Source organism: Quercus robur, chromosome 6, assembly GCF_932294415.1.
Source record: "Quercus robur chromosome 6, dhQueRobu3.1, whole genome shotgun sequence".
Taxonomy (NCBI): domain Eukaryota; kingdom Viridiplantae; phylum Streptophyta; class Magnoliopsida; order Fagales; family Fagaceae; genus Quercus; species Quercus robur.
This window is the reverse complement of record NC_065539.1, coordinates 41643569-41669776: the sequence shown is the minus strand read 5'-3', so window position 1 is coordinate 41669776 and position 26208 is coordinate 41643569. Positions and strand designations below refer to the sequence as shown.

At 34.9% G+C, this 26208-nt stretch overlaps 2 protein-coding genes and 1 pseudogene across 5 annotated transcripts; 1 reads left to right on the top strand and 2 right to left on the bottom strand.

Annotated features, from left to right (window-relative positions):
* Positions 1–1224: 1224 nt before the first annotated feature.
* Positions 1225–7409, bottom strand: LOC126688802 (uncharacterized). Of its 4 annotated transcripts, none has more exons than XM_050383644.1 (8): positions 7089–7409; positions 5562–5698; positions 3643–5028; positions 2861–3547; positions 2694–2777; positions 2538–2613; positions 2088–2401; positions 1225–1604 (listed from the first exon to the last, which is right to left on the bottom strand). In XM_050383644.1, the coding sequence occupies exons 3-8, from the start codon at positions 4966–4968 to the stop codon at positions 1398–1400; spliced, it is 2694 nt and encodes an 897-aa protein (XP_050239601.1). In that variant the 5' UTR covers positions 4969–5028; positions 5562–5698; positions 7089–7409; the 3' UTR covers positions 1225–1397. The 4 variants fall into 4 exon arrangements, with proteins under 4 accessions (XP_050239601.1, XP_050239602.1, XP_050239600.1 ...); XM_050383645.1 differs by having other exon boundaries at positions 5562–5688; XM_050383643.1 differs by having other exon boundaries at positions 7101–7409.
* Positions 7410–9955: 2546 nt separating this feature from the next.
* Positions 9956–12726, top strand: LOC126690208 (desiccation-related protein PCC13-62-like). Its single transcript, XM_050385331.1, has 3 exons — positions 9956–10313; positions 10579–10804; positions 12340–12726. Exons 1-3 carry the CDS (start codon positions 9982–9984, stop codon positions 12724–12726), a joined length of 945 nt encoding a protein of 314 aa, XP_050241288.1. The 5' UTR covers positions 9956–9981.
* An 11426-nt stretch (positions 12727–24152) lies between these two features.
* On the bottom strand, positions 24153–25974 carry LOC126690207 (pentatricopeptide repeat-containing protein At2g22410, mitochondrial-like; annotated as a pseudogene).
* Positions 25975–26208: the final 234 nt, after the last annotated feature.

Here is a 26208-nt window from a genome sequence, read left to right as displayed (position 1 = left end):
AAAGAAAAAAAAAAAAAACCAGTTGCTAAAGGAGTAAAATTTTGAAGTCTTAAATCTCAAGGGATTATAGGGGGTAAAATATTATGAAATCATCTAAAAGTCAAATTTATTTTCTTTATTTTCTTTAGTTAATGTGTGCTTTTAAGTCAATTTGTTAATGAACTAATTTTAAAAAGTTTTGATGTCACTTTTATAAAAAAAATAAAAAAAGCTATGAAAAAAATTTAATTAATTTTTTCCTTTTCCATAAAAAGTTTTTTAAAATATTTTTTAAACCAATACCCTTAGGGCTTTCAACCTTTCTCTTAAAAAAATGTTTAACATTGCTAGGATTACTCTTCTTAAAAAAAAAATGTTTAACATTGCTAGGATAAAGCTACACCAACGTTGATTTTTATTTTTAAAATAAGACAAATTAAATGTCGCATGGAGCTTAGGGACCAAATTCCAACAAACATCTAGTGTTAAATGCTGCATTTTAACTCTAATTATTAGAACATAATTGTGGGTTTCCGATTAATTTAATTAGTAAAATTTCATATTATTGAATAAAAAATCTGTCTATCAAAAAAAAAAAAAAAAAAAAAAATCTAGAGTTCAAATCCCACCTATATAAAAAACTAATTGATTTCTTTGACCTAATGATAAAAAACTAATCTTCATAGAACTGATGCTATAAGTTTAAATTATATTGTATCTTAAAAAAAAATTAAAAGAATTTCATCCCTTTCCATCAAAGAAACTAGACGAGTAGTTGAACTCCTTATTAGAAACAGTAGTTAGCAAAAAAATATGAACGTCTCTCTCCAAACTAGTTTTGAGAAAAACCTTTCAAATTTTCCCATTAAAAAAAAAAGAAGAAACCCTTCAAATTTCGTATACATTTTTTTTTTTTTTTTTGTGTGAATTTTGAAAATCTAACCATTAAATTTCACATTCATTATATTCTTAACATTCATATCAAATTTCGTTTAAATTAAATGTTATTTACTATTCAATTAATAAACTTATTTTTTACACATAATTTTAGATCACAAAAACTTGAAATTTTAACATTTGTTTAATGAAATAGCAAGTAATCTTTGATTGTTCAAAAATATTCACAAGATTGCCACAAATTTATCAAAAAGACGACCACAGGCTTGGAGCGATAACCACCAATTACTACCACAAGAACAATTTTACGCAAGGGAGAAAATTTAGTGTGAAAAGAAAGACACATGCTTCAGGGTATACAGGTATTTTTTCATATTGAATGTCTTTTGGACTACAAAAAGAGAAGCTACAATGCAAAATCTACAGAATGAACTTCTCATCACTTTCAATCTAATTATCGTAAGGTCTGTCACATGTAGATACATTACTTCTTTCCAGGTTAGTTGAATCATATAACTTGACTAATCACTCAAATCATCATCAAAAAAATTTATGTCAGCTTCATCGTCAGTGGCAGCACCAGCATCGGCAGGAATAGCATCCAATGATTCTACATCAGTCAAAGAAACCAGCTCAAGGGATCCCTTCCTAGCCTCTGCAGTTCCATCTTGATAATCAACCAAATCATTATCATATGAATCTTGTTTCATCCCACTGTAAATGATTTCCTACAAAGGGACAATAAAGAGTTCGTCAGTTAAATTTTGCGTTTAGTAATAGCAGAACTGATGCATTGTTCAAAAGAGAGGCATATTTTCTTTGATAAGCATGGAGGTTACAGCTTTAAAATGGGAAAATCAGATTCACATCACACATTGTCTGCAGACTCCAATCAGCCAAGGAATGTTTACCAGAGCCTCATCTGAATCAATGTCATCCTTCAACTTGTAAAGAAAAGATTTTGTGGTTGCACAGAATAGGCTTAGTAACAGTAACTTTTTTATTTTCTACAGCCTACATACTAAACCTAAATATGAGGTTTTTTGCCATAATAAATGAAGTGAAGCACCCCTACAAGTTGGAATGCTATGCAACATAATGCATCTTTTGCATATGACAGCCAACTATAGTTACTAGTTAGCCAGATCAACTAACATGTGTAACCCAATTCACACAGCCCCTTGGCATGTGAAAAATGTGAGCTTGAATACCTCATCATCTTGCAAGGCTTGTTTCTCTGCTTCTACTATCCAGTCACCTAGTAAACGTTCTATGAGAGCACTGTCAAGAGAGATTTCATCCGACTTTTTCCTTAATTGGTGTTCTCTAAGCCGCAAGTTGTAGTGAACATAGATAAGATCATTCAGTCTTTTCTGGGCTAAACGATTGTGCCTTTGGCTGTATATCTGATCAAATATGCTCCAGTTATGCTCACACCCAAAAGATGAGCATGTCTGACTTAATATGCGTACAGCTATTCGTTGCAGCTCAAAGCAACTTATCCCATGTTGTTGCCACCATGCAGCTAGTAGGAGGGAAAAAAAAAGTCAGTTTAAGCCGATGGAATGAAAGTACTCTATCTGCACTCTACATGTGTGCATGCACGGTGCACCTGTAACTAAAATTCTCAAATGAGTAACAAAGCAGTTTAATGCCATCACCTGGATCAAGCTCTGTTCTTGTACTGATTGCCAATTCAGTTCCAAAATCAGCTTTTGCAGTAATATAATCAGAAATCTGTGAAATTGATATGGGAGAGTTTTAGATATATGAAAAAGTTAGGACACAGCAGCAAATGGTTAGCTCAATATCCTTGCCTGCATAGATGCAGAAATCCTTCTCATATTGTCTGATTCCAGCCTAACTATGCATTCGTTAAGTCCACGCACCACCTCTGAATGCTAAATCCATAAAAAACAAAGATTTAATTAGGAAAAAAACCTATACGTATCTGCAATTAATCAAAGGTCATTATTTCTCCTACCGCCATAAAATCAGTACGATATCTGTACGATGGATTTAAGAAGTAAGCAGCCATACACAGAGGGTGGTAGAAAAGTGAACTCCAGTGATGGTCTATTACATTCCAGAATGGTTCATATTTACGTGCATCATCACCGTGGATGGATTTAATTGCAAGCTTTGCTCTGTACATATCATTATATATAGATGGCATTGACAAGCTTTCACCATTGTCAATCTTTTGAAGCACCTGCATTATTGGGTCCACCGATTTCAAAACATACTGCACCTTCTTCCAAAATGCAGGGTTTAAAACAATATTTTCAACATCTTTTCCCAGGCCTGATTTGGACAGCCGAGAGGAAATCCATTTGTTTGATAGAAACATTTTTCTCAGACTAATCTTGTGGTCCCGCAAGCTTTGCAGAGTGGAAAAGCTAGAGGCACACTTAGTAATAGACAGCCTCAGAAGTTCCTGTCCCTCGGTAAATTCATTCTTCATAAGATTTAACAACCAAATTTGGTTGTAAATGAACTTTGTAATTCGTTGTCCCTTCTCCATGCATTCCCCTACACTTCTTATCTTCAAAAAGTCTTCAAGCATCCGATCAAAACAATAGGTGCCACATGGAGTCCAGAATAACTTCCTTCTTTTCTCTTCAAGCATCTTACCAGCAGCTTTATAACTGGGAGTATTCTCTGTGATTACCTACAAGAGGCAGGAGGGAGGAAGCAAATTTAGTGCTAGAAGATTATTGTTTCATCAGGCAAGGAACTACTTGAAAATTGGAATAAAACAAATACCTGAACTACATTGTCCTCACCAGTCTCTTCCACCACTTTGTCCAACAGCTTAAACAAATTAGAAGCATCTTCTATTACATCAGTGGCATCAACTGAAGAAACAAAATAAACGCTTTGGGGGCAAGACACCAAAAAGTTAATTAATGTTCTACCCTGTGTATCTCTCCAAGTGTCTGCCATTATAGAACAACCGGTGATTGTCAAGGACGCCTTACACTCAACTAGGTAGTTTTTAACTGTTGTAATTTCCTCCTGTAGAAACCGGCCAGATATCAGTTGGCTCTGAGGGCATACCAAACCCTGTCCATATCGACCAACCAACTCTAGCATCTTATGGAAGTATATGGAGTCTGCTGCTTGTAAAGGAACTCCTGCATAGTAAAAAAATTTGCAAATTGCAGATATAACTTCATTAGCGGATTTTTTATTGGATGCTGTATTTACTTTTGCTTGTTTGTGAGATTGTTGTTTCTGAGTCTTTGGTTTTTTCAAAAAAAGAGAATCCAATCTTGATCTTTTAAATGATGGTTCAGAACAAGTACTGGGAGACATCCCTTTGACTGCCTTTGTCAGATCTTTTCCCATTCTTTTATCGCCTTCGATCAGACTTTCTTTGCTGAAATGATGCAGAACAGCCTGCTCTTTTTCTTCCTCTTCATTTTCATTGTCTGTCAGCATAAAGAAAGCTGATAATTCACCAGTATCAGGTCGTCTGTGTCTTCTACCAGTACGGTGCCATTTCATATTCTCTTTTATCATGAGATAAACTTCCTCAGGAGCATGTTTACAAGGTGCTACTTCCCCAGGAATTCTAGCTAGATGTTGTTTAAAACGATTAATACCCCCACTAACTATTTTCTCACAATAATTGCATTTTACTTTTTTTTTCCTCTCATCCTGAGCAACACCATGTTCCCACCCAGGGTCAACATACCCCAGTGAACGAAGAGGAGTTGAGTTCACAGGCGAAGTCCGAACAACCATCAACTGCTTTCCTTTGCTTCTATACCCAACATTCACTTCTTCTTCATCATCGTTGGAGTGAAAATTCAAAAAAACCTGTCCCTCATCTTCAGACTGTCTTGCTTTCTTATTGGAACGACATCCTTCCAAGTTTTCTTTCATTCTCAAATATACTTCATCCGGAGCCTTGTCACAATAAGTTACTTCTCCAGAAACTCGAGCTAAATGTTGCTTTAACCTGTATATTCCACCACTAACTATTTTCCCACAGTAATTACATTTAACCTTCTTCTTCTTCTCATCTTGAGCAATGCCATGCTCCCATCCAGGGTCAACAATTCCACAGGAGCGAATTCGGGCCATGAATCAAATTATTCAGGAACTTGTACTGGAGCGCTTTTTAACCCTTATCCGATTATGTTGCTGCAAGAGGCACAAACAAATACGTTAGGAAAAATATACCACAGCTATGATATTTCCATATTGAAAAGTCTTCCATGTTCTAAAGCTCAGGTAATCAACAAAAGCATGAGTCAGGCAGACAGGAACTAATACTAGTGTAACCAAAAAGTGGGAAAAAAAAATTACATGAGAGAAGCATGATTGTTCAAATGAAATTTGTCAAAACAAGGCACTATAAGTAGAGATTCTTGTATAAGAACTACATCCAAGGCTTTTACTTCATTGCCCATGTATCAAAATCAGTCTTGACTGTAATCAATATGGACAGGCATACCCATTCAAAATTCTAAAAATATTGCATAAAATCTAATACCAATTATATCTTTCAACTTAAAAAGAAAATTCTTAAGTCCTCAAATCTAAATTTTGACAGAATTTAATTTGAATGGATTATTAAGAGTTCTTTTTATCTTTTTAATTGGTAGGTGTACAAGTACAAGTATACAAAAATAATTTCATGATGAGTAATTAGGAATGTCAGTTAAACTACATACATTGCGAGTCCAATGAGCCAAAAACTCTCTAGGAGTAGAAAGTGCCAGCCGCATGCCCCTTTGAAAAAACAGATAACCTTGCCTGCCTGGTGTTACTTCCTCGGATATCTCAAATGAGCCCTTCAACCTAAAATGAACTGATTTTAGAGTCAGTAGGGAACTGGGATTAAAGAAAAAATAGATAATTGGAAAACATCACACACACACTACGTTACACAATCTTCAGGTGGAAATCCATGTAAGGCTAATTCGACAAACACACAAATATTTTAAAATTTTGGGATCAACAAAATACAGTTTCACCATTTGTTGTGTAGTAAAGTATGCTTGGGTGCCCTAACAAAATTGCACACAAGTTTCAAATCATAAATTTAATTTCCTAAGCAAGAAGATCACACCTTCAAATTCATCATTACTTGGCTAAAGTAAAAACATTCAGTTATTCAAACATACTATTAAGCATATATCATAGATAGAGGTAGATGAGCCGTTATCATCTTAAGAGCTTTCATATGGATAGAGTCCACAAAATTGAGTAGTAATTGGTTTCATTTCTTGCATTCAAATTTTCAGAGTTATATCGGCCCAAGTCCATTTGTGGGGTTAGGTCCATTGTGCTATTACTTGTTTCCCAAGATTAGCAATACTAGTCCTAGGATTCCGTGTCTGTATATATAGACCTTTCACTTCACAGTTTATTGTGTTTTGGAACCATCTTCTTTAGGGATTTTACATATCCGTTAGAACAACTTGCTGACATATTCACCAAGACTCATCCACCAAATCAATTCCATGATCTTGTATCCAAACTCAAGTTTGGCTTCTCGTAATCCAACTTGAGTTTGAGTGGGGATGTTAAGAGTTATATCAGCCCAAATCCATGTGCAGGCCTAGGCCCATTGTGCTATTACTTGTACTAGTCCCCAGGGTTAGCCATATTAGTCATAGGAGTCCTAACTGAATGAAAATGGGGATTTCTAGTGTGGACTCATCAACCCCACACCACGTGACGATAAGGGTAACACTATGTGTACCATTGGAGCCTTGATGGAGCTATCGTTGTGTGCACAACACATTCGTTGAAGCTTCACTACACCTTGCGGTGGTCAAGGTTTCAGTTCTATATATATATATATATATATATAGACCTCTCACTATACATATTATTGTGCCCAATGCAATACAATACACACATCAATTCCATTTCACACAAATGATAGCTTAAAACAAATTTAAGACATACTCAATAACCAGCTCAAGCATGTCTAACTTAAAACCAAAAAAAAAAAAAACCTCCTTGTTTGTACTGAACAACATTGTACTCAATTGTTTGCTTTTAGATCATCATTCATTAAAACACATTACAAATATTTGTAACTCATATTTCAGTTTCCAAACACAACAAATTAAAAATAAAAAACTCAGAAAGATAATGTAACCTAACAAATTTCCATTAGAACTAAAATTAATATAAAATATATATATAGTTGAATTTTCTGATTGAGCTAAGAAATGAAAGGATCGTACAATATCGCATACCGCAAAGGTGAGTGTATGGAAGGAAGGAGCCGAGTTAGAAAATGGAACGCCGAGTCAGATGGTGCTTTTGCTTTGCTTTGCTTTTGAAGGTCAATAAAAATTTAGAGAACTCGGAAAAAAAAAAAAAAATTTTGTGAGTAAAAGGTAAGAGATTGGTGGAAGAAAATTAGGGTGAAATCGAGAGAGAAGGAGGGTGAGATCAATGGTGCGAGTCGCGACTCACGAGTGGGAATGGGTGAGTGGGTGAGAATGTTTCAACTCGAGTTCGACCCGCCGTGTGTTAGGGTTTTCTTCTATCCAAAGCCAATCTGGCATTTCTTTTTTTAATTTTTTAATAAAATAAATTTTTTATTATTATTATTTTTTTAAATCTCAGAGAGATTTATTTGATACTCCTATATTTTTTTTTTAAATTAGGAGCGGTCAAGACTCAAAGAGTGAAGACAAAGACAATACAGCAGAATCGAGAAGCTTTGCTGGGTTGGCTCAGTGAGTCACGACCCGGTGCGGTGAGTCTCATTATTTATGGTGGGATTTGTATATTAAACGGTCCGCTCCATCCATCGTTTTTTGTATGTCAGTATGTGTTTATTTCTTTTATTTTGGGTGCAAACCGTATTCGAAATTACATTGATTGATTATAACACAAAAAGTTACCAATTGTCTTTAGAAGAACATTTTCCATTTTTTTAAAATAATGGATGACATTTCTATTCCTAGACCTTTGAGATGAGCTTAGTTGCAAGGTGACAATTCAATCTTTTATCACATACAAAATTCTTTGAGACAAGTGAAAATTAAGGATTGAAAACAGGTGCAATTTAAGGGTTGAAATTGTGAGTTGAAAAAGATAACTTTACTATCTCAGCCATTTAATAAAAATAGTATAAAAATTAAAAATGGTAAAAATGTTTGTGTACGGGAAGGGGTGAGTTGCACCGGGTGCAATACTTTTGTGTCTTTGACATTGCTGAGCATTCATTCATTCTGATGCAAAACTTGCTTTTTCCCTTCTATCATTGATTGAAAATTCATACAAAAATGTTTTGTTTGTGTCCATCAAAATTATGTCGAAATTCATCTCCCTCCTAAATTAAAAATAGGGGTGTGCATGGGTCGGGTTGAGTCGGGTTAAGGGGATTTTTTGACCCAACCCACCATGGTGGGTTAAAAAAATTCAACTCAACTCAACCCAACCCATCACATAAGTCTAACCCAACCCACATGGGTCAGGTTGAACCCATGGGTTTGACAATTTTTTTATTACTTTTATTATTAAATTGAGTAGAAAAAAAAAATATATATATCACACTTGCCACTAAGTTGATAAACAAAATATATATTAATATATGAATTAATATTCCAACTCAGTTATACATTAATATATGAACTAATATAGATTAATATTGGCTTTTATATAAGATAAGAGGTAGAGCTAGTTATTTTAAAAAAAAATTATTAATTATATAATATATATTATAAATATATGGGCGGCGGGTCGGGTCGGGTTTGGCGGGTTTGAAATTTTATGACCTGAACCCAACCTGACCTACTATAAAAAAAAAAAATTGTAACCCAACCCAACCCACCAAGCCCAAAAAATCGACCTAACCTGGCGGGTTGGGTTGGGTCCGATCAGTTTTAATGGGTCGACGGATTGGCTGCACACCTCTAATTAAAAGTTCCACAAAATGGATTCATTAACATTTCAATATGATTATGTGAAAATGGATTTCGTGCCTTGCTTGCATGCTTCTAACTTCTAAGGTCTGCCATTTACTCCACAACACTTTTGTAACTTTTATGTTAAAGTTTTTAATCACTTACATCCAGTTGCAACAGGAAGATTGCATGGAATGGCACCTAAAAAGTGACCATTTCACGGATTCATGAAAAGTGTGCACATAAACCTCCTAAGAGACATCCAAATTTCAAACAATGGATAAAATTACAATGTGCATTGTGCATGGATGTAAGCCAAATCTTTTGATAATTTAACAATGTTACATACACAAAAAATTTTACATTTTTTAAAACTATTTGTTAAGATAATAGATTGTTATTAGTGCAATATCATTTTCGCTTGGATCAACACTAATATCACTTTTATTATATACTAATCATATCAACCACTTCAACAATTACAAACAAATATGGTAGAATTAGTTGTTATTTGACTTATTGTACGGCGGATCAGCTTGTTCTATCAATTGGTCTGAGACAAATCATATATGAGGCACTGAAAGTTACTACAAGCAATCCAGGGTCTACCTTCTTCTTCTTTTTCTTTTTCTTTTTTTTTTTCTTTTTTTTTTAACAAATTGCTACTAATATGATTTGAACCCAGATACACGTGCTGCTTTATAAAATTATGTATTTTCTATACGATGCAAGGGCCAATTTAGCTTTTAGAGTTGGTTATGAAAAAGTCCATATTAGCATCAATTTATCATAAGTTCACAACCCAAATCGTGGTTTTACCTTTTCAAATCATCACCTATTCAACAACTACCTAATCACGCAAAGACAATGTCCATTGAATCACACAAAGCTACCCTCCTAATATTTCTCTTGTATCAACAAGAAGTTATTCTAGGACCACAACTTTTACCATACCATTTTTCATAACTATCATATGTGGTAGACTGTAGCTAATTATCTGTTACTTTCACATAGATGCATCACTTTTTCTCTACCCCTCAGTCAACCACGTAAGAGAATTGTAATAAAATACGTAGAACAAGCAAAACAAGTTGTGGTTCTAGAATTATTGTTATTCTAAGACATATGTATCAGCAGATTGTATATAAATATAAACAGTAGCATCGATCTGACATACCTACCACAAGCTAGCTAGCAAAAATAGCCAACAAAAAGAACTATGACACTAACTATTACTTGCACAGCCACCATCACCACTTTTCTAATCTCTCTCATTTTCCTTCCCAAATTTTATTCTTCTGAAGACAGCATAGACAATGACTATTCATCAATCCCAAAATCAGACGTGGATCTTTTGGAATTTCCTCTAAATTTAGAGTTCCTAGAAGCTGAATTCTTTTTGCACAGCTCTTTGGGTTATGGCTTAGATGAATTTGCTCCAAATCTGACCAAGGGAGGTCCATCACCTATAGGTGCTAAAAGGGCAAATCTGGATCCTTTTACTCAGGATATTATCAAGCAATTTGCTTTCCAAGAAGTTGGACACTTGAGGTTTCTCTTTTGAAATCATTATTTAATTTCTTTCTCTCTTTTTGTGTGTGTTTAATGGCTAATGGGCTCTAGTCAGTTTAATTCATGATAAAGCTTTTTGCCCTTGAACAAAGGACTTGAATTTGAATCTAACATTAATGTCTTGAAATGATGATAAAAAACAATTATCATAATGTAGATACTATAGATTTTAAATCCTATTGTAGATATAACTTAATATATATATATATATATATATGTACTAAATACTAAGTTCTTGATGCAGGGCCATTCAAAAAACAGTTAAAGGATTTCCACGACCATTATTGGATTTAAGTGTAGCATCATTTGCAAAAGTGGTTGATCGTGCATTTGGGCGACCATTGGCTCCACCTTTTGATCCTTATGCTAGTGGACTTAACTTACTCCTTGCATCTTATCTTATTCCTTATGTTGGACTCACAGGCTATGTTGGAGCAAATCCAAAACTCCGAGCCCCTGCTTCCAAAAGGGTAACCAAGATTTAAACTTATTATCAATTCCTAGTAATGTTCTATGAAACATACAGTTATATATATATACACACACATACATACATACACTATCATTTGTTTTTATAGAATAAACTATCATTTTTCTGTTAAGAAATGATAAAGCTTAACAAGTGGAATTCGTAATTTTTTAAAGGTCTAAAATCAAGTTACACTTGGTATAATTCACCTAATAGTTTTTTATTGAATTAATATTTTGAGAATCCTACCATTGGATTCTATGTTCTCTATATTTTTAACATGCACGCCAAATTTAGTACCAATCAATGTAATTTACTTTTTAATCCACAAGCTTCTTTTTTCTACCTAATTGTATAGTAAAAAATTGAATTCTAGTAAAACCCAACCCTTTTTTAAGACGAGAGGTAGACTAATAAAGTAAAGACAGGAGTGAGGTCACAACATTTACTATGGTATCCTAATATATTACTATTTGTCCCAAAATCATTAAAGGGAAAAATGCCAAGACACCCATGAACTTTGAGATAATGATCAAGACACCCTTGAACTTTTATTTTAGCCAATTCACTTCTTAAACTTCACGCATGTGCCAAATTGTGACTTTTGTTAGTCATCCATTCAGCCGTTTAAACTTACTAATGTCACTCAAGTGACAATTCTCTGGTTGCAACTTGCAACAGAGAGAGAGTTCAGATAGAGGGAGAAAATCTGCTGTTTGGACTTTGGAGTCACCGTTCGTGGTCCAGCTGTTTGTTAGCCACCAGTGGTTGAACACGCACGGTCATTTTTTTTTCTTGGCAAACAAACATGCTTTTGTTCTAGGCAAACAATCAATATTCTTTGTTTTTGATTTACACCCGAAGTTTTTAGTGCATCATTTGACACACGTAGTGTTGTAAAAAATTAAGCTTAAAAAAATTAATGACTCCAAGAAGTGCGAAAGCCACAAACGAGTTTCAAATTGATAAAACAATCAAATTTTCAACGAGAAAGCACAAAAACATTTCTTTATATCACAATTGGCAAGTTTTTGGAGAAACCCATTCATGAAATTGAACCCATTAAAAGAAACTAACATCAAGTAGTACAAATGCCCCAGAACTCCAAAACGTTCTCTTTTCCTTCAGGTTTTTCTTGGCAACCAAACACAAAGAAAGAGATAGAGAGGGAGCAGAATGTATGGAATCGAAACCATGATCGGCGAGATCTACGGTGGGTTCCAAAGTCTTGATTGGCTGCGGCAGATCTCACTCTAGTCTAGTGATGCTGTAGTTCGATCTCCTATGGGTTTCTCTCTCTATCTGAACTCTTGTTTCACATTTTCTCTCTCCTCTCTTTGCAAATTTTAATTTTCATGGTAGGGACGTTAGTAAGTTTAACGGCTAATTAATAGTGTAAAGTTCGAGGAGTAAACTGGCTAAAATAAAAGTTCAACTGGTGTCGTGGCCATAACTTCAAAGTTCATGGGGTGTCTTGACATTTTTCCTATCGTTAGACTATTATTCTAACAAATACGTGGATGTGGATATGTTCAGCTTGTTGCAGGCCTTTTAGCTGTGGAATCAGGCCAAGATGCAATCATTCGAGCCTTATTATATGAGCGAGTAATGATGAAAGTGCCACCATATGGAATAACAGTGGCAGAGTTTACTGATCGCTTTTCAAAACTAAGGAATAATCTTGGACATGCAGGCTTCAAAGATGAAGGCCTTGTGGTTCCCCTTGTTGAAGGCGCTGAAGGAAAGATCACAGGGAACTTGCTTGTTGGAGATAATGACTCCATTGCATTTGAAAGGACCCCAGAAGAGGTATTGAGGATTGTGTATGGTGGAGGAAATGAGCATAAACCTGGTGGGTTCTATCCAAAAGGAGCTAATGGTCGCATTGCCAAATCTCATTTACATTCTATGCCTACAGCTTGATTACAAGAAAACTAGTTTTGATGTTTTTTGTTTTAGTGTTTAAATTATGTGCACTTTGCATTGATAACAAATAAATCTATTATGAGTTTTTATGATTATGTGCCAAAATTATTGTTTTAAGCTTTATTGAGTTTGTTCAAAAACTTAGACTTTGTGTAGGTTCCAACTAGCTCATTAGTAATCATCATGGAATGAACATCATAATTTCAAATCATATCCTATCTTAATAAAGAAAGGGGGGAAAAAAAAACCTTTAATGTTGTGGACCCATTTTTCTGTTTGTTGTTTTGAGAGAACCAAAATCTCCAAATTGATAAATAGACTATTTTGAAGGAATCCAAAACTCTGAAGTGAAAAAACATGTGAATACCTTTTCATGTCGTACCAAAATAAAAAACAATACAATCTTTCTCAAGAATTCTAATTGTTGGTTAGGGAAAATATTCATTTCTTAATAACATTTATAATATTTTGTACATCATTTAAAAATATGTTAGAAATTGGAAACTATTCTTTTAGTTTTAAACAAACTTTCTCAAACTCAATTTTTTTCTCCCTACAATCCAAAACACCAAAAACATATCTAAAAAATTAATAAAACTCAACACTACGATTCAAAACCAAAGTGCAAAAAAGATTACTTCAACTCCTTTTATCTGACATTAAACTGAAGTTACAAACAAAAATATGTAATAGAAAAAACGATAGTTAGAATAATAGATGTGAAGAAAGAATTCGGAAAAAAAAAATTAGTATATTCTTTTTTCATTGAGAATATATCCTTTATAAACAATAGATAAATCAACATTAGGAAATAAAATCTAAGTTTTACTCAAAAAAATTGCAAAAATGATAAATTAAATTCAAAATTTTTAATAAGGCTTTTAAGCCACACAATAGAAATAGGTGGCTAATCCCAAGAAAAAGTATTGGTTGTAGCTTTATATATGATAATTGTAACTATTTTTGCCACCAAAAAAAAAAAAAAAAAAAAAACAAACAAAGAAACCAATAGTATAATTCAAAAGTGGCAAAAAAGGTAGAGGAATTAAAAAAAAAAAAAGTGTAAATACTTTCATAATCAGATCCAATATATGAATAATAAATAGTGTAGGGACTTGGGCCTAAGTGGCTAAGATTGGCCCAGGTAAACAAGGCCCAAGGCTGGCTTGGGTAACCAAGGCTGTCCTAGGTAACTAAAATTGGCTCAACACTATAGGGATAGGCCCAGCCCAATGAGAAAAGTACAAGGGTGTAAGGTCGGCACTAGGGGGGAAACTTGCCAGCGGAAGCCCACCATTATCTCGTTACCTACAGGTTTGGGAATAGCATTATGCAGAAGAAACAACCCCAGGCAAGGATTAGATGGCATCCTCCTCCACTTGGCAGGTATAAGACAAATTTTGATGGAGCAGTGTTCGAAGAAATAGGGGAAGCAAGTGTTAGGATTAGTGCCCTTAAATCCTATTGTATGATGCTATGTATGATATTATGTGTGACATTATGTATGACATGATGTATGACTTAATATTGTAATTAATAAATTTGTTTTATTATTATCTGAAATAATGGTAACATGAATATTTGGACATTATCATATAGTCCATGAGATGCATAGTATGTGATTTATGTGAAAAGTCACAGAAGATATAAATTACAAGTTCTTTGTAAACTCAGAATTTAGTTCGTAGTCGGTGATGAAATTGGGTGTTTCATCTGCGAAGACTATAACGTATCAACTAAAATGATTTGTCTTGATCATGGAAGTGGTGACTTCTAGTTGATATGTTGATATGTTTTAAGAGTTAAAATATATTGAACTGGACCGCTGTGAGATTTATTATTCTTGTAAAGACTGTCAATTGAATAATAAATCTCACGACTTATATTTGCATGAACTCTTAATCCTGAGAGAATAATGGACTTGATCATGAAGTGTAGGTTGCTTTGATATATCAGGAGTGAGATCTAAAGTAACGGTCAAAACCTCATTATATTGGGCAGCCACATTTAGTGTTGATGGAACATATATTCTCAAGATGGAATTCATAGTCTCTTAACGGAGATATAAAATATTTCCTTGAAATAAGTTTAATGGGTTTAGTTATTTAGAGAGTTAGGCCTAACCACTTTAATAAGAAATTACTAAAGTATATATTTATGAAATTAGATTTCATAAATATATGGTGAATAACTTAAAAGGATTAAACCGGATACTCAAGGATTAAGATGTAGTAATTTACAAAGTGACAGTCTACATTAATGACTTTGTATTACTACGAATATTTTATGAAGGGGTTGCATGTACAATAAAGTTTTGGGATATAATTTATAGATAAGGCCTAGAGTGCAACTGTATTTATATAGTGGTATTAAATATAGTTAATGGTAACTTTGGACTTGTCAAGAGTTGACAGAAAAGCCCAAGGCCCATTGGAGCTAGTGTCTTATTGGTCCCCTTTGGTCCCACTCCAAGCCACACATTTAAGCCAAATTGGGAAGGCCCCAAAGGGAAAAACGTACAGAATTTTGTGAGAGTAAAAAAACACATCATTGTAAAATGGTGTAGGTGAGTGTATGTCACTCTCAAATTCATCCTTTGTAACCAATTGAGAGTCCACACTTCTTGGGCGTTCGTGGAATTGGAGTGAAGATTAAAAGTATTCCCAAGTGCTTTGATCTTAGTTTTTGAAATTCACCGCTTCAAGGTATGCTCTCTTATACTTGAATTCTTAAATTTACATAGTGCATGTTATAGATTGTGAATGAAGTAGATCCGTTTAACTTTCCGCTGTGTATATGCATATTTCCAACAATTGGTATTAGAGCGGTCTTCAATTTCCAATCTGTTTAACATGTTTTGTGAATTTTAGAATTAGAGATAATAGTTTCATATTGTTAGAAGATTATGCTTTTTAATTTTCTGCATGTTGTTGAAACTATGATTTGATGAAAACTGAAATTGATGTTATGATGTTGTTTAAATTTAAATTTAAGTATGTTAAATTGAATCTTAAGTCTATAGCATCAATAGAATTTAGTTTTGACATCAATCTCTGTTTGTAATGTTCATATGTTGAATGTTTGTTCATGAAAAATGAAGAAAACTGCCTTAGAAAAATTCTGGAAATTCGAGTTTCACGATTTTCAATCGATCGAAAATCACTTTCGATCGATCGAACAAGTCAGAAGGTTGAGTTTGAATTTTTTAATTTTTTCGATCGATCGAGGGGCACATTGGATCGATCGAAAGAAAGAAAATCAGAATTTCTTCTAAGTGTTTTCACATGTAAAAAGAATAAGACTATGTGTAATTAGATTATGCATGTTTTAAATTTAAAAACCTTTATTTTAAAACATCTAGTGGGAGAGAGATACAAAGGTTGAATCTCACGACCTCAATTGTTGGTTCATAGTAGTGTGAAATATATACTTTGTCTTAGCCTCGAGCTTTGCTTTCCATGCGGAGGGTGTTTTGTATCATGGTACTACAAAATAAACTTGTTAAGGGGATGAAATGTGGCTACACATGATTCTAGACAATGATATACACTAGACTAAATATTATAGTATCCTCTATCGAGTTCTTACTATTATCATTTAGAGACCAAATATAAAACAGCATATTATTAGTGTTTGATAAGAGTTATCATGATAGCACTAATAATGAGAAGAGTTCTCATTCAATCATAGTATTTAATGTTCACTCTATGCTGAGGGATATTGAATATGGGATTGGGTTGTCGTTGCATATATTATATTATGGTTTTGTTAAGGTTCCATACTATATGTTTATATGCTAAAATGATAATGTTTGGTTTACTTATTATATTCATGTTTATTATTTTCAGATTTGAACATGGCATCATTTAGCCCACTTGTAACTATTCTTAATCAAAACAAACTGACTGGATCCAACTATGTTGACTAGAAAAGAAATTTGGACATAATTCTCACAGCTGAAGAGCACAAATATATGCTTACTAAACCATGTCCCAGCTTTCCTTCATTAGATGCTCCTCTTGAGGAAAAACAACGATATGATCGTTGGCAGAAATCTAATGAGATGGCCAAGTGCTACATCCTAGCATCTATCTCAAATGTTCTACAGCATCAAATGCAGGATGTAGAACTAGCTTCATATATCATGCTAAGTCTGAAGGAGATGTTTGGTGAGCAAGGCCGTTCTGTAAGGCAAGAGACCATGAGGCAAATTTATAATACCAAAATGGCTGAAGGAAGTTCAGTAAGGGAGCATTGTCTTACAATGATATCTAATCTGAATACATTGGAAGTTTTAGGTGCCGATATTGATGGAGAATCCCAAGTGGATATGATACTCTAGTCACTACCGGAATCATTCAAGGAATTCAGACTTAATTACAATATGAACAAAAAGATTTACTCATTGTCTGAATTAATGAATGAGTTGGTAGCGGCGGAAGGCATCCTTGGTACTTCTAATGTTGAAGCCAATGTGGGTGAAGCTTCTACTTCTCAACCTAAGTCGAAAGGCAAGGGTAAGAAGAAGAAGAAGAAGGGCTTCACCAAGCAAGAGGGTAAACAAATTGCCTTAGGGGTTGCTGATAAAGGAAAGAAGATCAAAGGAAAATGTTTCCATTGTGGTGAGAAAGGACATTGGAAGAGGAATTGTCCAATATTCAAGGCTGCCAAGAATAAGGGTATGAATAATACATTCCTTTTAGAAATATGTTTGGTACAAAATCCAACAGATTCCTGGTGTGTGGATTCAGGTTGTACTAATCATATCTGCAATTCCTTGCAGGGGTTCTAGGAGACTAGAAAGCTTAAAGAAGGGGAATTGTTTCTTACTTTGGCTGATGGGAGCAGGATTCCGGTTGTAGCTGTTGGTGTTTATAATTTATGTTTTGAGTCTAGAGTTTTAATATTGGAAGACTGTTTCTATGTACCTAATGTTCGTAGGAATTTAATTTCTGCTACTTACTTAGGTAAACATGGATATTGTGTTATCCTTAAAGACAATGTTGTAATAAAGAAGGGTAAAATGTTTATCTGTTCTGGCAATATTGTGGATGGTCTTTATATTTTAACTCCTGATAAGCATGAATTATATAATTCTGAATCAGATAATGATTCTCATGTAAAATCATTAAAGAGAAAGTTTCCTTCAACTAATGATGCATATCTTTGGCACTTGCGTTTAGGTCATATTAACTCAAATAGGATTCAAAGACTGATCAAAGATGGTCTCTTAGAGCCCATGGACTTTGATGAATTTCCAGTTTGTGAATCTTGTTTGGAAGGTAAAATGACCAAACGACCTTTTAATGCAAAAGGTAGAAGAGCCCAAGATTTGTTAGAACTGATACATTCAGATGTATGTGGTCCTATGTCAATCCAAGCAAGAGGTGGTTATAAGTACTTCATCACTTTTACAGATGATTACTCTAGATATGGTTATGTGTACCTAATGAAACGGAAGTCCGAAGCCTTTGAAAAGTTCAAAGAGTTTAGGGCTGAAGTTGAGAATCAATTAGGTAAACGCATAAAGGCCATTCGATCTGATCGTGGTGGCGAATACCTTCTTTGGGGATTTTAAGGATTACTTAACTAAGAATAGGATTGTATCCCAATTGACTGCACCTGGAACTCCACAACAAAATGGTGTAGCGGAAGGAAGGAATAGGACTCTTTTAGATATGGTTAGGTCCATGATGAGTTATTCAACTTTACCAATTTCTTTTTGGGGATATGCCTTAAATACTGCAATGTATCTTCTGAATTTAGTACTTTCGAAGTCTGTTCCTAAAACACCTATAGAGTTGTGGAATAGGCGTAAGCCTAGTATGAGACATCTCCATATTTGGGGTTGTCCAGCACATGTGTTGAAAGGAAAGTCTGACAAGTTACAGTCTAAAACAGAAGTGGTTTTCTTTGTAGGGTATCCAAAAGGAACTATTGGAGGTTTATTCTATAGTCATAAAGATAATAAAGTGTTTGTTAGCACAAATGCCAAATTCTTGAAAAATGACTATATGAATGATTATACTCCTAGAAGTAGAGTTGTGTTGGTTGAAATGAATGAACCTGTAAATGTACAACCAATAGATGAAACTAGGGATGATGTGAATGCATTAGATACATCACAAGATACTACTCAAGAGATGTCTAGTACACAGGTGCCTCGTCGTAGTGGGAGAATTGTTCGACCTTCTATAAGATTCATAGGGTTAGGAGAAACTTATGAAGCTATCTCAGAAGAGGCTGAATCGGATCCCTACACTTATGAAGAGGCTATTAATGATATAGATGCACATCATTGGGTTCAAGCTATGAAATCTGAATTAGATTCCATGTATTCCAATCAAGTTTGGAATCTTGTAAAGACGCCTAAGGGCATTAAACCTGTTGGTTGCAAATGGGTTTACAAGAGAAAGAGAGGGATAGATGGAAAGGTTGAAACCTTTAAAGCAAGGCTAGTGGCGAAAGGGTATACATAAAAAGAAGGCATTGATTATGAAGAAACCTTTTCACCAGTAGCAATGCTTAAATCTATCAGAATTCTCTTGTCCATTGCTGCTCATTATGATTATGAGATTTGGCAAATGGATGTCAAGACTGCTTTTCTTAATGAAAATCTTGATGAGGAAATCTATATGTTGCAACCGGAAGGTTTCATAGCAAAGAACCAAGAGCATATGGTATGCAAATTGAAAAGGTCCATTTATGGACTTAAGCAAGTATCTAGGTCATGGAACATCAGATTTGATCAAGCAATCAAATCATTTGGTTTTGAACAAAATCTTGATGAACCATGTGTGTACAAAAGACATCAAGATAAAATAGTAATCTTCCTAGTGCTTTATGTTGATGATATTCTACTCATTGGAAATGATGTAGGGGTAATGTCATCAGTAAAGGTTTGGTTGTCAAGCCAATTTGATATGAAGGACTTGGGTGAGGCTAATTTTATTCTAGGGATCAAGCTTTGTCGAGATCGCAAGAATAAGATGTTAGGCTTATCACAAGCTGGATATATAGATAAGGTTCTAGAACGGTTTAGCATGCAAAACTCCAAGAAAGGTTTACTTCCTTTCAGACATGGAGTTCCTCTGTCTAATGACCAAAGACCTAAGACTCAAGAGGATGTGGATATGATGAGACAAGTTCCTTATGCTTCTGCAGTGGGAAGTCTCATGTATGCCATGCTTTGGACTAGACCAGATATTTGTTATTCAGTAGGCATGGTCAGCCGATATCAATCAAATCCAGGACCAAAACATTGGCAAGCTGTAAAGCACATTCTCAAGTATCTTCGGAGAACGAGAGATTATATGCTTGTTTATCGTTGTGAGGATTTGATTCCCATTGGCTATATAGATTCAGATTTTCAATCGGATCTAGATTTCAGAAAGTCCACATCAGGATGTGTTTTCACCTTGGGAGGTGGAGCCATAACATGGAGGAGTGTCAAGCAATCTTGCATTGCGGACTCCACCATGGAAGCAGAATATGTTGCTGCTTGTGAAGTAGCAAAAGAAGCTGTATGGCTCAAGAAATTCTTTTCTGACCTTGGTGTAGTAAGAATTAAGCAAGTTTCCATTACTTTGTTTTGCGACAATAATGGAGCAGTTGCACAATCTAAAGATCCAAGGAATCACAAAAAAGGAAAGCACATTGAAAGAAAGTACCACATCATTAGAGATATTATTGCTCGTGGAGATGTGGTGGTAGCAAAGATTGAAAGTGCAAATAATCTAACAGATCCCTTTACCAAAGCATTGCCTCAAAAGACCTTCGAGTCGCATTTGGAGGGAATGAGAGTTAGATTAGTGCACAATAGTCTTTAGGACAAGTGGGAGATTGTTAGGATTAGTGCCCTTAAATCCTATTGTATGATGCTATGTATGATATTATGTGGGACATTATGTATGACATGATGTATGACTTAATATTGTAATTAATAAATTTGTTTTATTATTATCTGAAATAATGGTAACATGAATATTTGGACATTATCATATAGTCCATGAGATGCATAGTATGCGATTTATGTGAAAAGTCACAGAAGATATAAATTACAAGTTCTTTGTAAACTCAGAATTTAGTTCGTAGTCGGTGATGAAATTTGGCGTTTCATCTGCGAAGACTATAACGTATCAACTAAGATGATTTGTCTTGATCATGGAAGTGGTGATTTCTAGTTGATATGTTGATATGTTTTAAGAGTTAAAACATATTGAACTGGACCGCTGTGAGATTTATTATTCTTGTAAAGACTGTCAATTGAATAATAAATCTCACGACTTATATTTGCATGAACTCTTAATCCTGAGAGAATAATGGACTTGATCATGAAGTGTAGGTTGTTTTGATATATCAGGAGTGAGATCTAAAGTAACGGTCAAAACCTCATTATATTGGGCAGCCACATTTAGTGTTGATGGAACATATATTCTCAAGATGGAATTCATAGTCTCTTAACGGAGATATAAAATATTCACTTGAGATAAGTTTAATGGGTTTAGTTATTCAGAGAGTTAGGCCTAACCACTTTAATAAGAAATTACTAAAGTATATATTTATGAAATTGGATTTCATAAATATATGGTGAATAACTTAAAATGATTAAACTGGGTACTCAAGGATTAAAATGTAGTAATTTACAAAGTGGCAGTCTACATTAATGACTTTGTATTACTACGAATATTTTATGAAGGGGTTGCATGTACAATAAAGTCTTGGGATATAATTTATAGATAAGGCCTAGAGTGCAACTGTATTTATATAGTGGCATTAAATATAGTTAATGGTAACTTTGGACTTGTCAAGAGTTGACAGAAAAGCCCAAGGCCCATTGGAACTAGTGTCTTATTGGTCCCTTTTGGTCTCACTCCAAGCCACACACTTAAGCCCAATTGGAAAGGCCCAAAAGGTCAGCCCAATTAGATAATTGGTTAGATACAAAGGGAAAAATGTATAGAATTTTGTGAGAGTAAAAAAAAACATCATTGTAAAATGGTGTAGGTGAGTGTATGTCACTCTCAAATTCATCCTTTGTAACCAATTGAGAGTCCACACTTCTTGGGCGTTAGTGGAATTGGAGTGAAGATTAAAAGTATTCCCAAGTGCTTCGATCTTAGTTTTTGAAATTCACCGCTTTAAGGTATGCTCTCTTATACTTGAATTCTTAAATTTACATAGTGCATGTTATAGATTGTGAATGAAGTAGATCCGTTTAACTTTCCGCTGCGTATATGCATATTTCCAACAGCAAGAATAGGGGTGGTGATCAGAAACTTAGTCGAAGAAGTAATGGCATCATTATCTGAAAAAATTCCCCTCCCATCGTTGGTTGAAGCTGTGGAAGCTCTTGCAGCCCGTCGTGTAGCCAGATTTGTGCAGGAAGTTGGCATTATAGAGTCAATTTTGGAGGGAGATTCCCTTTCCATTATCTCGGCTCTAAAAAATGGGGATAGGATGAATTTTGCAATAGGACATTTAATCAAAGACACATTGTCTTTTGTAATCTTTAATAGGAGCTCGTCTTTCTCTCATGTTCGTAGGCAAGGCAATGTAGTAGCACATGCCTTATCTAAGAGAGCTAGATTTTGTAGTCAATATGAAGTTTGGATGGAGTTTGTTCCTCCAAACATTTCCAACTTGTTATTAGTTGATTTACCAGCCAGTTGAATAAAAAGCAAGCATTTGATTCTAAAAATAAAAAAGGTCAGGTTAGGTCCAATACTGACTAATTGCATAGGGAGGTCGATAAGAAGACGATCAAATTCAGGTCAATTCCCCGAGCATAGTAAATGCCTTTGGGAAGTTCGCTGTCGAACGTTAATTGGTGTTAGGAACAAGTTTTAAGAGAATTCTCAGAAGGAATCATTTTTCCTTAGGATTCTAGGCAGAAGTGGAATTGCATGGGAATTGATGCAAAAGTAATAATTTGAAATCCCCACTAAGGGGAGACTATAAAAGAGAAGAGGAGACAAATGGAAGGAGGGTTGGCAAACACACAAGAGGGAGAAGAAGGAGAAAGTGAAGGAGTGAAGAAAGGAGAGTGAGAGGGGAAATTAGTGGGGATTAGGGTGGGGCTTGTGACAATGACGGAGAGGAGTTTGGGCTGTCAAGGCAGCGTTTGAGGCAACATTTAGTAGAAATGTAAGGATACCTACCAACAAATAAATTGCGAGCCCAAATTCATCATCCTTAAGGGAAGTAGCAAGGGGATTGGGCACCACAAATAGATAAATAAATACTAATTTTTTTACACAAAATTGAATTTATTTTCTTAAGAATCTCAATGAAAACACTAATGAGACGAGGAAGATGAAGACTAAAATAAAATATCCGTAAACATTTAAAACAATCACTCGGATATCTAAAAACATTATATGACAAAAACATATAAATTTGTTGCTAATTTTTCAAACATAATATTTACAAATAGTGAAAGGAAACTACACAAAATTAATTTGGGCAGAGTTTGTAAACCATTTTCTTTAACTGCACAAATTGTTACTCATCATAGTGTCTAATTATTCATTAAGAGCATTCAACATTATAAATAAAATGACAAAACAAAAACTTGCATCAAGGAAAATATATTAATTAATTATGAATAGGACAATAAGGGTAAAAACGTCTAGTAGATCTATAACATGCTTGATTAGGGCTCCTCCTACGGGGGGCAATTGTTAGGTTGTATCATTTCATCATAAAAATTTTAGCTAAACATGTGAATACCTTTTCAAAGACAATATTTTCATTGATTTCATTGTTCAATTGGAAAATTCTAAATTAAAGTAAATAAATATGTAAAGTTAAAATCGCCCAAGATAAATATATATAAACAATATTTTTTGTTTTTGATTCTTCATTGATTTCATTGTTTAGTTATAAACATCTAAATTATAGTAGATAAATATTTAAAGGCAAAATTATATATAAAATTAAAATCATACAAGATGAATGTGTATGTTATATATAATGTTGTCCAAAAAAATAGGAGTAAAAAATAAATAAGAAAGAAAATGATGATGTGGATGATGGTGTAGTGGATGAGGTGGCGGCGGTGCACTAGGAATATAGCAAAATTAAATGTTAAGATTCCATTTTTACATAGTATACAGATGTTGAAGTGTTTCTCTCGCTTTCTTTTTTAGTTTTACCCCCAAAAAAAATAAAAAATAAAAAGGTCTTTCTTTTATGGCCCATTTGGATTGAGCGGGGAAGGTGGGGGACTGAAGGAGATTAGAGTACAGTTGGCTAAAAATAAGCTAATTTCGAACTTCTACTTTACTCTACTCTCCCTCGTTCCACCTCAATCCAAACAAACCATTAGTTTAGCCTTCAACAAAGCCAAATGATCCAATTGCTAGTGTCTCACTGCGGTTATAACAAAGGTTTTCCTTTTCTTGCTCATAAAGTTCATGCAATCATGATCCATCAGCGTCAGGCACATAGCAAACACAATTTCTTGAGCATCTCATCAGCTTTGGTGTAAATTTCTTGAGCTTGAGAGTGTCTCTTTCCCCGTGCAATAAATTCATTGATCACTCCCTCCAATTCAATCATGGAAAAATCATCAACCTTTTTCACTTCTCTATCATTCATCCGTTTTCTCACACTAGCAACATGCCAACATCTTCCCATCTACCAGCATTGGCATATGAATTAGCTAACACATAGCGCCTGTTAATATTAGGCTCTAGTTCAATTACCCTCTTTCCTATTTGCTTTCCCAACTCAATATTCTTGTAGATTTTGCAAGCTCCAAGTAGAGCTCCTAATACACCAACATCAGGGTTCATGGGCATCTTGTTAGTGAGCTCTCTTGCTTGTTGCTTCCTTTTCACCTCTTCCAAGCAGATCAAACATTCATAAAAATTGTTCTGTTGTGGTCTCAATACCATAACCTTAATCATATGGTAATAACTAAAGTAATACCTACCCCCCGCAACTAACCCTGAATGAGCACATGCATTGAGGTCATTCATAAAAATGATGTTATCAGGATCTCCTTAAACAGCTAAGCTGAATAGCAACCTCTACTTTACCATGCATTGCTAAGTGCTAACCCCCGAATCTAACAATTTCACAACGAAATCCCTTTATGTGGCAACCCATTGAAAACTTCAAAAGCCTTGTCTGGACAACAACATTTGCAGTACATGTCAATAATAGTTGTTGCAAGCTTTTAGTCCAATTCAATTCCACTCTTCGCTATATATCCATGTAGAGCCCATAATCCTGTAAAAGTCAATAGCACACTTGCTGCCCCGCCATGGACTTATCCAAAACTACCTTTTGTTTGCTCTGCATCTTGTCAAATAAAGCAAACGCCTTAGGAATCTGATTGCTCTGGACATAAGTAGCAATCATGGCATTGAATTAAGAAAGGGAATTTTCCTCATAGGCATCACCTCTACAACTTTAAAAGCATCATCTACAAATCCCCATCGGTAATGCCCTATAATCAAACTAGTCTAAGACATAACATCCCACATGTGCATCTTATCAAAGACCCTTCTTGCTTTCTCCAAAGACTGAAAATCCACACACTATGAATCAAATTTGTTAACGTGTATTATGTTATGGGCTTTAGGCCCATATAGTTTGCTTGTATAGCACACTTGTACTTGTACCACACACATATGCCTCGTATATAAAGACACTCATGTATATTCTTTGATAATAAAATACAATACAATCATTTAGTATTTCTAACATGGTATCAGAGCCATTACTCTAACTTTCTTGTGTCTTGTAGTCCTGTCTTTGTTGGTATTTTCCGCTGCCTCGACTTCTTCGATCAGTTAACCTTTTCTGTGCCCTCAGAGGTGCCAATGTTGAATCTTCACTGCCAGAAGCTTGATCACCACCACCAAGATCATTGCCTCCGTCAAGTCTTCCACATCAGACCTCTGATTAAGAAATAAGAAATATCAACGTGTAGATTTTCAACCGATCTACACAAAGTCGCTGGAATCATTATCATCTAACATTCCATGCGCCGCCACGCGTCAGTCAAAGATTCGGCCGCTTTTCCACGCGCCATCAGTATTACTCCGATCATCTCACTACTGCCGTCATCGGAATTGTCTTGCTCCGATCTACATTACCAGCAAAGAATCGGCTTCATCAGACGCTCCACGCGCCGACAAAAGTTTCGGCGAAGATTGAACCACGCGCCGCTGGGTCACCTGCTGACGTCATCACTACCACGTCAGCATCTACGTTAGCCCTAGCTGACGTCATCAGATTACGTCATCTTGCTGATGTCATCACTGGGAGTTGACCTTTGACCGTTGATCGTTGACTTTTTTGCAGTCCAGGTGCTCCTTACCCAGTTTTTCACGTAGATTTCATTTTTGCAGTCCATTTTTGCATATTTTGCTTCGAAATGAAGAATAAGGACAAGTCTTCTTCATTTTGCAACAATCGTCGCCGACAATCCAACAAACGTTTTTGCAATTTTTGCAAACGTTTTGG